General features: G+C 36.8%; 2 protein-coding genes and 1 long non-coding RNA gene across 3 annotated transcripts in view; 2 read left to right on the top strand and 1 right to left on the bottom strand.

Moving 5' to 3' along the window:
* The window catches only part of LOC119581186 (DNA polymerase delta subunit 2-like), a 9,094-nt gene extending 4,454 nt beyond the window's left edge, over positions 1 to 4,640 (top strand). The window contains exons 4-10 of the mRNA XM_037929580.1: positions 88 to 202; positions 699 to 847; positions 2,176 to 2,267; positions 2,556 to 2,648; positions 3,555 to 3,747; positions 3,959 to 4,057; positions 4,333 to 4,640. Of these exons, the coding sequence (XP_037785508.1) occupies positions 88 to 202; positions 699 to 847; positions 2,176 to 2,267; positions 2,556 to 2,648; positions 3,555 to 3,747; positions 3,959 to 4,057; positions 4,333 to 4,493 (902 nt within the window). The 3' untranslated portion in view covers positions 4,494 to 4,640. The remainder of the gene's footprint in view (positions 1 to 87; positions 203 to 698; positions 848 to 2,175; positions 2,268 to 2,555; positions 2,649 to 3,554; positions 3,748 to 3,958; positions 4,058 to 4,332) is intronic.
* A 3,267-nt stretch (positions 4,641 to 7,907) lies between these two features.
* LOC119581185 lies at positions 7,908 to 9,946 on the top strand. The gene is made up of 2 exons (XR_005229442.1): positions 7,908 to 8,841; positions 8,952 to 9,946. It is a non-coding gene; the product is annotated as an uncharacterized LOC119581185 (long non-coding RNA).
* Positions 9,367 to 12,500, bottom strand: part of LOC119581184 (tyrosine-protein phosphatase non-receptor type 23-like) — a gene marked incomplete in the record, with an annotated part of 21,553 nt that continues 18,419 nt past the window's right edge. The window contains 2 exon segments of the mRNA XM_037929579.1: positions 9,367 to 11,205; positions 11,752 to 11,877. Coding sequence (XP_037785507.1) covers positions 10,724 to 11,205; positions 11,752 to 11,877 — 608 coding nt within the window.

Genomic DNA, 12,500 nt, shown 5'->3' with positions numbered 1-12,500 from the left:
AATTATTTATACACTTTGTTTAGGAAGAAAGATAGGTGAGAAAGTATGTGTGTGTTCTAAGTGTGCTGATGTTTGGCATCTTTTCAGGGATCATCTGTGGAATTCTCGGCCAAGAGGGCTCTGGTGGCAAATTCGCTGTGGAGGATATCTGTTTTGCTGGACTTCCAGAGCCTGTGAAGCACGACGTGGTTGAGGATGATAGGTTAGGTTTTTTTGCATTTTGGATAAGAGGGAGGACTTAGCAATTGTGAATTGAAGATAATTCAAGGTTTTGAAAATAGGTGTCGACCTTAAAAATCTTTGCAGTAGTAATCCAAATTATTAGTCTTACTAAATCCATCTGGTTCCAGCCAAACACCAAAAAGCCTACCATCTGTAGGTAAACATTGCTGACACATGATTTGTACAGGCAACTGGGACATATGTTTTCATGTTATATAGGCATCGATTGATAGAGTTCTGGTTAATGGCTTTGATATATTTAGGAAATACTAAGGCTTCAGTGCTATTTTTCAACCTAATTTCCCCAAATCAATTACCATTCTTGGGATGTGACATACATTCTACTGTGATGTAATGATATAACCCCTAAAAAATGGAATTACTTGGCCTAACATTGCTGCCTAGCCACAAAAAAGCATCAGATTATCTTTGTTCACCATATCAATTTGTATCTGTGACTATATTTCTGATTTCAGATATGTAGTGCTCATATCTGGTCTGGAGTTAAGTTCATCAGTGGATTCCCTCTTATCCCTGGAACTGCTGATCGATTATCTCTCTGGACATTTGGGTCACTCAGAGGAGCAAGCAGCTGTGGCCAGCATCTCTAGAGTTGTCATTGCTGGTATGTATTTTAAATTGTTTATGTATATTGTTGCAAGTTTCTTATCTTTTTTTTTTTTTCATGAAATCAGTAAACTAATGGATGTGTGGGTATTAACCCATTGGATCAGGATGCTTCACTGCCATCACATGCCCAAAATATGGGCATTAGGCTTACATGAGAGGAAACTCTACTGGGTGTGCGGCTTGTAGGCCGGTCGTAAACAAACACTCATGTGCTGTGATTCATGCCCTACCTTTGCAATGTTATTTTCTTTTCTTCTGCATAAGCATTTTTTGCTTTAATGCCAATTTTCAATGTCTTGATTTGTCAGTTGATTTCTTTGCTCCATATTATCTCTCTAGGTAGTCCATGACTCGGTGCAGTGGTAATAACAGTTAGTAACTTTCTACTACTTCTTCTTTCTTTCTTTTTTATCTCTCTTTCTTTATTTCTTTCACAATTTTCAATTTTCTGTAATAAAGCCTGAGCCTCAGCTCTTCCAGTTATGGTTCACGGACATTACATTCCACACTTTTTTATTGATGGTAATAATTCATTAGCCCCTTCCTAACCACCAAATGAGTCTGATCAGCCTCCAAGAGGTTTACGTACTTGTGCTGAATCTTTCCCGTCACCCTTAGCCTTCAGCCAAAATGCTCACGACAGCAACTCTGACCCACAGCCAGAATTTCCCATGATGGCATGTTCACATCACCCACCCCTCACACCAAATTTTTTCATGATTTGATGGACACTTCATCCAGACCATAGGGGTTTAAGTGTAAAGTGTAAGCTACCTAAGAAAAATAAGTTATTATTATTTTTTTTTTCTTTCTTTCTTTCTTTTTTCTTTTCTTTTCTTTCTTTCTTTTTTTCCTACATTAGGTTTTTTTTTTTTTTTTTTTTTTTTTTTTTTTTTTTTTCCTACATTAGGATATTATGTTTATGAAAAAAAATTATAGATTGATAGGCCAGAATATAATCCATTCATTTAACTTCTCATGTGGATTTACTTAATATCTAATTTCCATTTTATTTTTTATATCAGATTAATTTGCCAAAAATAGAGTTCTTCTGTTATTTTGTTTTCATCTTCCACCACATATGATCTTAATTTGTCTTTAAATAATTACGTATATGTCATCAATAAGTTATTGCACTATTAGCTAAGAGTTGTAGGTAATGTGATTGTAAATGATGCTACATAATTATCATCAAAATCCTTATAATTTCAGTTATCTTTCATTAATTGTAAATTTGCAACTGAAATCAAATTGTTCTTAATTTTTTGTAAATATATATAAAGAGAACAATTAAAACTTTCATTAATCAATATTTGTTAACAGGAAACTCTGTCAGTTGTGCAAAGGGGGAGAAGGAAAAAACAGACAAAGTGAAGTTGGTGAAAGAACTCGATGACATACTAACACAGATTGCGGTATGTCTAGATGCCTGTTCATGGTTATTCGTTGTGATGTCAAATATGCCTCCATATTTTGGATGAATATAGTTTTTATTATGTATACTGCATGGCTACTGTGCATATATATAAATTTCCTTGTTCTTTTAGTGTCTTTGATATAAAACTTTTACTGAACATCCTTTTTAGATATGAAATTGATATCTGTTGTTTGTAGCACCTCATCCTAAGATAATTACAAATTTCAGACACTGATTAAAATGGCTTCCTATCGTTCATATTCTGAGATTGATAATATGATTCCAGAGTGTGTGTCCTGTAGACTTGATGCCAGGGGAATTTGACCCAGCCAACCACGTGATGCCACAACAGCCTCTCCATCGTTGCATGTTCCCAAAGGTAAGAGTGCTTTATTTTTTATTGAGCTTTATGGTATGTTTATGAAAAAATAATGTTACTGAAAGACTTTCATGCCTTATTACAATTTAATGTAGAGAGAGGTAAAAAGTGATAACTTAAAAGAGGATGGGGAGAGACAAACAGTATTCCTTCATTACAGTGTGTACCAACAGTATCAGTTCATTCCCACAGGCTTGGAAGATCATATTAGCATTAGATTTTTTCGTTATATCAGGTTTAGATTTTTTTTTCTTTCTTTCTTTTCTTTTTCTTCTTTTTTCTTTCCTTTCCTTTCCTTTCCTTTGTGCTGGGATGGCAATACATACATACCATGTCCACTGTGATTTTAGTAAATTGTGTTTGCACATAAATGGCTCCACAATTCAGAATTGATGATAATATAATGACTAGAATATAAAAATAATAATTGCAATATTGATACTGTTAACATTGGGGGGGGGGATACTGAAAATTTAAGGATTGAGGAAATCAAGGCCTAAAAATTGAGTCCTGAGTGGCTGAGCACTTGTGGAGCCATCTGTGTACAACAAAATTCGCACAAAAAAATAGACATTACTTGTACTTGCATACAAGAGATCCAAGTGGAAAATTACACTATTTGAATATTTTTTAAGATAGAACCATTACTTATTTGTCAAACATCAATGTCCAGTGCAGTTGTATAAAAATCCTGTTGGAAATGATAGGGTAGTTACCTACTGTAGTAAATAAAGGAATCTTGCAAGCAGTAGATTTCAGTGTTTCTTCATAATTGTTTTATTTATCTTTAAATTTCTAGTTTTTTAGTAAAATATACACACCATTGCCATATACCTAAATACATTTTTTCATTGTTCTTTATATATAGCATGTCAAGGATGTTAATGAATATGTCATTGTTTTCAGGCAGCAGTATATTCTTCTATGCAAAGTGTTTCAAACCCTTATGAATGTATTATTGGAGGAAGAGTATTCATTGGGATGTCTGGCCAAAATGTGAAGGATATTGGCCGATGTTCCACAATTGAGGATCCCCTTGTTGCACTAGGAAACCTCTGTGACTGGGGCCATCTGGCACCGACTGCCCCCGATACTCTTGGTAAATTTCATATGATTATTTGTAGTGTTATGTATATTAGGCCTTTGCATTAATTAATGGCAGGGTGAATGGTGAGTGCAGTCCTGAGAAGGGGAATGAGAAGGGAAATGATCAATGACTTGTAATATATTTATATACATTTGCATAATTTTTAATAGCAAAATATTGCATGTTATGACTAATGGTATTTCAACATTATTCTTGTTTGCAGTTTCTTACCCCTATGAAGGACAGGAGCCCTTCATCATTGATACCTGCCCAGATGTGATTTTTGCTGGGAATCAGGATTCATTTGGAACAGCAGTTAAAGGTATGTGTAGTTTGGTTGCAGCCTTCTTTTGGACATTTACAGATATACATTCCAGTCAGTCTTTCAATTTGGCCTTTTTTTACATACGCTAACATGTGGTGTGATGTGTTTATTAATAACAAGGAGTTTTGAGCATATTATTTACCATTTATCATCTTTGTCAGTATAATTTGATTGTATGAGCACATTTCAAGAATTCCACATAAATGGATATCCAATTTGCTCTTAAATCTCAGTTTTTCCACTTGTTTAATTTTTTTACTTTTTTTTTTCAGATGTAAATGGTCGCAAAGTTACGCTATTGAGTATTCCACGATTCAGTGACACAAGAATGTGTGTTGCAGTGAACCTCCGTAATCTACAGTGTCAACCAATTTGTTTCTCAGTCGATGGAAATGCTTTAGCTGAAACTTCAAGTCCTGAAGCAGAAAAATGAATTGTGAGCTTGTCTTTTATGTTACAAAAAAAATGCTATGTTTTTTACACATTTCCTAAGGCTATAAAAATATTATTTTTGTTTTATCTTTTTTTTTATCTTTTTTTTTATTTATTTTTTTTTTTTTTACAATGTTTATAGTGTAAATTAGGACTGTTAATATTAATAATGAAAATTCAAATATTTATTTTATTACCCTTACAGCCCCTTACTTTTTTATCTAGTAGGTTTTGCATTGTAATGTTTGTCTTTCTACCTTTAAAATCTAGAGCATGTATTTAAGATTTATCCAGTTTTAGAGTGCCAAGTACTTGACATATTTTATATTCTCCTATGGTCATGGTTAACTGGAATACGTAGCCCTTTGTCCACGGGTGGCATCTAGTATAATCCCATGGTGGAGTTGGGCCTAAGCTGTGAGTGGCAACACTACAACTGCCATTGCACTCTGGGCTCCGTGCGCAGGTACCATCATTTACAAATCCAGGACATGTCATACATACTTCAAAGAATATGTTGTAATTTTTCAAAAATTTCTCTCTCTCTCTCTCTCTCTCTCTCTCTCTCTCTCTCTCTCTCTCTCTCTCTCTCTCTCTCTCTCTCTCTCTCTCTCTCTCCCTCTCTCTCTCTAGCATATACATAAGTCTATTTCTGTTACCAGTGGACCACGTGGCTCCAAGTCCCAAATAGGGACCATTCACTCAGCAAGGGCATAGATGACATTGTTATCTGATCTCGCTTGACCCCATGAGTTCGTAACCAGCAACCAATGTGGTAAGGTTGGCCTAGCCCTCCCCCTCCGGGTAGGCTGACGTGACACGTCTCGTGTGTTTCCATACTGTGTGTCAACTCTTATTAATAAAGTCACGCTGTTAACAAGTATAACTACCCTCTGTTCACCATTGTACTAAGGATCATAGCCTTTTACAATCTGGTAGCAGCGATGACGCTGCGTCCTTTTGGCTCGCAGCACGAACACCTCCGAAGAAAAGAAAATCCGCTCAACTGCTCCATGAAATGTCCAAGAAAAAAACACATAAGTACACGTTTGGGCCCTTATCTTATTTCTTTTCCCTTCCTTCTCCTATAAATGTGTTAAGCCAGCAAATGGCACGTTCTCACACTATTCCCTTCACCGCAGATCGCATTTCCGTGTGATCGAGTATGTGATCAACAAACATTCAATATCGTTTGTTTGTCAAGTAGTTAATTAATTTCTCTCGTTTTTAGAGATTTATGTTTTCCATCTGCAACGAATTTAATGCGTTCGTGATTTTATCTTATCGCGAATATCATTTCATTTTATCTCGTTCCTCCCCTCGCCCAGACCTGACCACGCTTTCTCTTTCGCTTGTGGTCGGTCGGTTGTAGTCTTGACCTGACCTCAACTTTTCCTTTTTCCGGTCAAACCTAGGGGATTAACTGTAGCATTGTTACATTGCTTTTTGGCGATACGTTCTGTTGGCGCTAGAACGAAGCGTGTAACGCAATTTTTTTAAAATTTATTATATTGAATATAGTGTAGGATCTCCCCCATATCATGTGCACAGGATTGCCGATATTACCCCAGGGTTGCATAAACGCTTAATAGATCTGCGCTCCGACGTTCAAAAGTAGGTACAGGTAAAACCGAATTTATTCGTTCGATCGGCAACTTTGAGTCGGTGTGACCCGCGTTATGTCCGTTAATTAATGTCGGACTAGGGTTAAGCTAGAATCATTATTCGCTTATTAATCACACCCTTCTCACCCTCTTGAAGTCGCTTACATGTTTTGGGTAATTCCCTGGCTATCGTGTGATTTCGTAAATATCCGTAAGGAATGTCACGAGCGCCCATCACAGATACGCAGAAAAAAGCAGGTTATTTATAGATTTTCCTGGCTCAGTTCTTCAATGTACGGCATTTTGGGTATAGGATCCCCCCCGTTGATGAAGTCCAACATGTATAGCTAGACATAACTACCTCGGCAGTTCAGATTTTCTGACCCCGAGAAGATTTGCTTGCTAAAAAGTTGGCGAATATTTTTTTCACGTCACCATTCATTAATGCGTACATTCTGTCGCATATCATTAAATGTTGAATTCAATGTGGTGGTTGAAATAATTTTATATAGCTAGCATTGCTAATTTACTTCAGTTTTGTTATAGTGAACATTAATATCCGTGTTTGTGATTCATTCTCTGTGAGGTCACTCTCGCTTTCACTCTCATTCACGCTAGCTGTCACTCACACACGCATACACACACACACTCACCTCACTCATCCATGTGGGACAAAAGACACTGAAACCTTTTCATTAATAGGGTTGGTTGCTGTTTTAGTGCCGGCATAAAGATTTATGATGTATCTCTTTAGCCTGCAATTTTGTCAGTCGTGACGAGTGACTCCTACATGATGTACAAGTTACATTTATTTCCTCTCTGTGTGACGACAGTGGTTCAAGTAAATCCTAGCGGATTGCCGTTGTTGTTTCCCTTATCTACTCTTATATCTATCAGAGACGGTAGTTCAAGCCAGGTCCATGCGGATCGCTACTGACGTCCCCCTCATATTTTCTTCTTTATCTTTGTGAAAATAAAGCACAAAATGAAAAAAAAAGACGAAAATAAGTTAAAAACCAAAATTAAAAATCGCAAATTTTTATAAATAACCGGCTAGTGGTACTTAACACCCCCTCTTCTCTGTTGCCTTTCTTTTTCTCTTGCTATCTGGCCCTTACATGTATGATCTGGTTCCCCGACTATACATTGCATTCTGACCAATGATAGCCGACACGGCTCCGAAGGAGGACGCTGCTGCTGAACCGGTCACCTTAGGATACTATGGGAAGGACGTCATCAGATGATTGCCATAGGCCTGTGGGCCAGGATGTTTGTCAGAGCAGGTGTTAAGCCGTCCCAAGATGTAGTGAACGGGAGCTGCCTGCTGAGACGCCTGTAGATCCAGCAAAAAAACAGGAACTCACCAGCGCGGGTACCAGTCGCCCCAGGATGCTGTGGATGAGCAATGCAGATTCCAGTCAAATCCAGGCGCTTGTTAGTGCAGGTATCAGCTCGACATGGTAAAGTCGGCCTAAGGTCAACTTATTAATAAAGAGTCACACCGTTTAACAACTATAACTACCCTCTGTTTACCTTTGTACTAAGGATTATAGCCTTTTACACTCTCTCTGCTCCTCCTCCCCTCTCGTTCTCTCTCTCTGCTCCTCCTCTCCCTCTCGCTCTCTCCTCTCCTCCTCCTCCTCCTCCTCCTTCTCCTCTCTCTCCTCTCCTCTCCTCTCCTCTCCTCTCCTCTCCTCTCTTCTCTTCTCTTCTCTTCTCTTCTCTTCTCTTCTCTTCTCTTCTCTTCTCTTCTCCTCCTCCTCCTCCTCCTCCTCCTCCTCCTCCTCCTGTTAGTGTGTGTGTATGTGACTTTCTGGTGATGTTGGGTGAGAGGTTATTGACCCCAGGAACAATTAGTCATGGATCCCGTGCCAAGCACATCCACAGGCATTACCCTCCATTGGTTCCACCAGGCAGGGGGCACCGCCAACTCCATGGCATTACTCCTCAGCAGACAAAGATTCTGAAAGTGATGATCTTCTAGTGTCAAGGAGGCTGTTGGAAGAACAGCCAAGGTGGCATCAGGAAGATGACTTTGTCTAGTCAGTAATGGACACCTCCCTTGATGAAGGCAAGCCACTCAGTAGATGCGCAGCTTGCATCACCACTTCATCACAAAACACCCCTGGTTACTCAAGGAAAAGGAGGGAAAACATTTCGAGGAGGCATGGCTTTATCCAACATCCTCAGATAAGCCTGGACGAGGACTTGCCCCAGCACAATTTCATTACAGCATTTTTCACTGACAACATCCTTAACGAAATAATCTGGCAGACCAACCAATATGCCATCGCCCACCCACACCAGGATGGTGCCCATAAGAGGAAATGGGTACCTGTAACTGCAGGTAAGCATTCATTTATTCATTAAAGTTTGATTGTTTTTAGCAGGTATAATGTAAAATAACAAGTTTTTGCAGCCTCAACAATCCCTATAAATACATGCATTAATCTTTTAGGTGTTCTTGGGTCTGTACTACTTGATGAGCGTGTTTGTCCCAAGCCTCAGTAAACAATGTACTAGTCTGTGAGAGTTCATCTACACCCTATTCTACAAGAAGACAATGCCGAGAGATCGGTATGACCAGATCTCATAGGTATTGCATTTTGTAGATAATTTACCAGACCGGAACAAAGAAGACCACTTGTGGAAGCTTTGTCCTGTCACAAATCATCTACAGGAGAGATTTGTCATAGTCTTCATCTCACTGCAGAAGATTACCATAGAGAGCTTATGGAAATTTAGGTAACCTGCATATTTTACATAGTATGATTTGTCTTTTGATTTCTGCTATAGAGTTGCAACCTCATTTTGAACTGAATTGTTTACTAACTCCATTTTCTCTTATGTTGCAGAGGCTGACTCAGATTTGTCCAGTATAACCCAACCAAAAAGGCAAGGTATGGCCTCAAGGTCTATAAGCTCTGCGTTTCTGTCAGAGCTTCTGCACCAGTGTGTTATCTGACTTTACCCAATGGCCAAATAGCAATGTAGAGAAAGGGCTCCTGGTGACAGCCACTTTGAATATCTATTGTAGCACTCATAGCATAGCTTGTTTTGTAATAGTACAATGTATTCACTTTTCTTTTTCTTAAGAGTAATTTCTTGAGAGTGACAAAGTATTTTCTTTGAAAGATAAATCTTTTAAATAGTTCTAGTAAAATAGTTAGGATTTAAGATCCTAATATTTCAAGTTTAATAGAGAAGATCCAATCTTTACTTTTTCTTGAAAAGAGAAACGGTGGAAGGGTAAAAAAAACAAAAAAAAATTGTTTTCAATTTATATTGTTTCAAAACACTGTAACTATGGGAAGTCACAGATATATAAGTATTATCACAAATAACTTGTTCAACTAATTTTAACTTTAACTTTTTTTTAAGCTAAAACTAGGGTATTTCATTCTTGCCTAAAGTACACTGGGATGTCTTATTTCATACGATAGTGTCATTAATAAAATCTAATTGCCAGCATTTATATGGTGGAATAGCATTAAGTATTGACTGTGATCCAATATAATATCAGTATATCTAATGATAAGTTATAGTACACACTTAGGTTCTTTTTTTTTTTCCTCTTTTTTTTTTTTTTTCCTTTTTTATTCACTCAACAATAATGCACAAGTAAAGCTATATACTGGAAGCAGATTTTAAAAAATAAATCTACTTTCACTTTACAAATCAGTACAGATTATGTTCCTCCTCCAGTAATTGCACATCTGTCTCTCATACCCAAAAACGACTATTACTCATTACACTGCTTAACAGACAATTAAAAAAATAAAAATAAAATCATGAAAATTAACAAACATACAAATCCCTTCCTCTCAAAGATAGCATTCTCTATGAGACCTAATTATAAGTTTTATGACCTTTACAGTGTGTACATTGTTCCATCTTCTACAATGTTACATGACACTACAATAACATAATATAATTATTTAATCAAATACTATAAAGGACAACCTACAACACCATGCTTGCAGGCACACACATGCACCCACAAACATACAGTTGGTCTGAGCACCAGAATGCAATGCCTGTGGATTACATCAACATAAACAAATAATTATTCTGAATAATTCTCGGTACTAATAATATTTATTTTAACATTTACATAGTATGCTTACCTAAATATATTTAAAAGATATATTTAAACATGTAAAATATAGATAAATAGTCAAGTAGACATTTATAAAGTTGCACACTGTGCACCTTGGTTCTACACCCATTCTCTCACTGTTTCAAATCTCTTGTTCATGAGCTTGGAAAAATATATAAAATAAAGAACCTGATATGCAAATTGAACATAGGCCATTTTTCTTTTACCTTATTTGCCTTTCTTTTTCTTTAGAGAAAATAAGTAAAAACCCAAAGTTCTTGTTAGGGAAAAAACAAAATATATGCTTTGATATGCACCCTAGGCTAATTTGAAATGCTAACAATGTTGACTAAATACTTCATGCAATGGCTTATTAATGGATATGAAGACTTACATAAATGCCAATAATTATTAAAAAGGAATGAACAACCTGCAAGAAGACAATGAAGATCATTTAACAATTTTGAAATAATGGAATATTTACCAAATTGCATAGGTAAACAGTACAGGTCAATAAATTAGCCAAATTTACGATTTCTTGTGGGACCAAAGAGGGTCTAATCCACTAAATGGATCAGTTGGATCATCCGGAATCTTCAAGGGCCCAGATGGATTCTCAAAACTTTCTTTGGTGATTTTGCTTGGCTTTCCAGGCACAGGCGGATCAATTTTAAATTGTTGGGGATCTAAACTAGCAGCTAAGCTAGGTGCTAATGATGAAAGGTCTGTATCTAGAAGACCACCCACTTTCACAGCCCTAGTGTTGAGCTTACTGTCCAAGGCACTCTCTTCTTCTTTATCTAAACAACTACCATCAGCTTCACTACCATCACCACCAACAGAGGTATCAGGAACCTCTAATGCACTAGATGCGCTAGGTTCTTGGCTGCTTTCCCTCGGCCCTTCTCCTACTAGATCTATCCCAGCAGACGATCCATTGCTTAGTAGAGATGAGGCTGAGTTGCTTCTCGAGCATTCCCCGTCGCTTCTTGCTTTACCACATTCTTGGTCTGCCAGATTGAAATTTTAAACAATTAGAAGCAATAAATGATGAAATGGCTGGTATTCATAAAGAACCACTAATTCACCTCTACAGTTTATCAAAATCATGCAATGTGAGTTGTATTTTAATTTTATTATTGTTAACTTCTTTATATGTCAATTATATGTTGAGCTTATTTCAAATTTTCTAAAGAACCACTAATTCACCTCTACAGTTTATCAAAATCATGCAATGTGAGTTGTATTTTCATTTTATCACTGTAAACTTCTTTATATGTGAATCATATGTCAAGTTTATTTACACTTCCATGAATCACCAAATACACTTGTTGAGGTTACTTAGTACATCGCAAAGGAAGCCATAAACCTTCAAATAAGAGAAAAAAACTACTTCACTACTGAGAAAAAAAGGAGAGACCCATTCACCAGATTTCAAACCAAGCTAACACAGCAAGACACATAAAAAATAAATAAATAAATAAAATAGACAATTTTTCACACATACATGGAACAAGTACAGATATAATACCACTGCAAAAAATACCAAAGCATACCTAAACCCAGTTTGCTTTTAAGCCGAGACAAGTCATAGGAGGAGAGGAGGTCTGCAGAAGGATGGCGGACATGGGTTTTTTCTCGGGGACCCTCCTCAAAAGTAGCCTTATTGGTCAGGATTCCTCCTACAAATTGGGGGAGGGGGGGATACTTCAATAACTTTCAGGTACAGTGATAAAGAAAGTCTACTACTAAGACCTAAATACTCAAATTGATATAAACTCTAGTTTGGGCTGGAATCTTATAATATTTCTACCATTAGCAATAACACATTTACGGTTTACAGCTATACAAAGTTTAATCCATAACTATTTTGAGTTTCCCTTAATATTCATGGTAATTTCCTCTAACTTTCTGAAACTATGAAACATTCCTGTTCTTGAAAAGGCTGACATGTATGTAAGCGGTTTATACAATATTTAGATATATTTAATATTAATAAAGACCACTTCAATTTTCACTAGAGACCAGTGATGTACATCTGCACAACCCACTCCTCACCTTTAATTGCACTCAGACAGTAATGTCAGCTATACATGTATTTGTGAAATTTTCACTATCTTTGTCCTTTCTTATTAATAAAAGAAGTTATATTTCTGTAAACTTATAAAATATTTTATTTGACTGACTTAAAGGTAAGGGGTGGTATTCACAAAAGGTCTAGGACTGTTCTTGGGATTTTCATCCATGATTCACGCTTCTGCACATCTCACAAATAATGCTGCTAATTAGACCAAACATTCACATC

Source organism: Penaeus monodon, chromosome 14 (assembly GCF_015228065.2).
Source record: "Penaeus monodon isolate SGIC_2016 chromosome 14, NSTDA_Pmon_1, whole genome shotgun sequence".
NCBI lineage: Eukaryota > Metazoa > Arthropoda > Malacostraca > Decapoda > Penaeidae > Penaeus > Penaeus monodon.
Note: the sequence above shows the minus strand (reverse complement) of the source record. Positions and strands in the feature narration are given on the sequence as shown.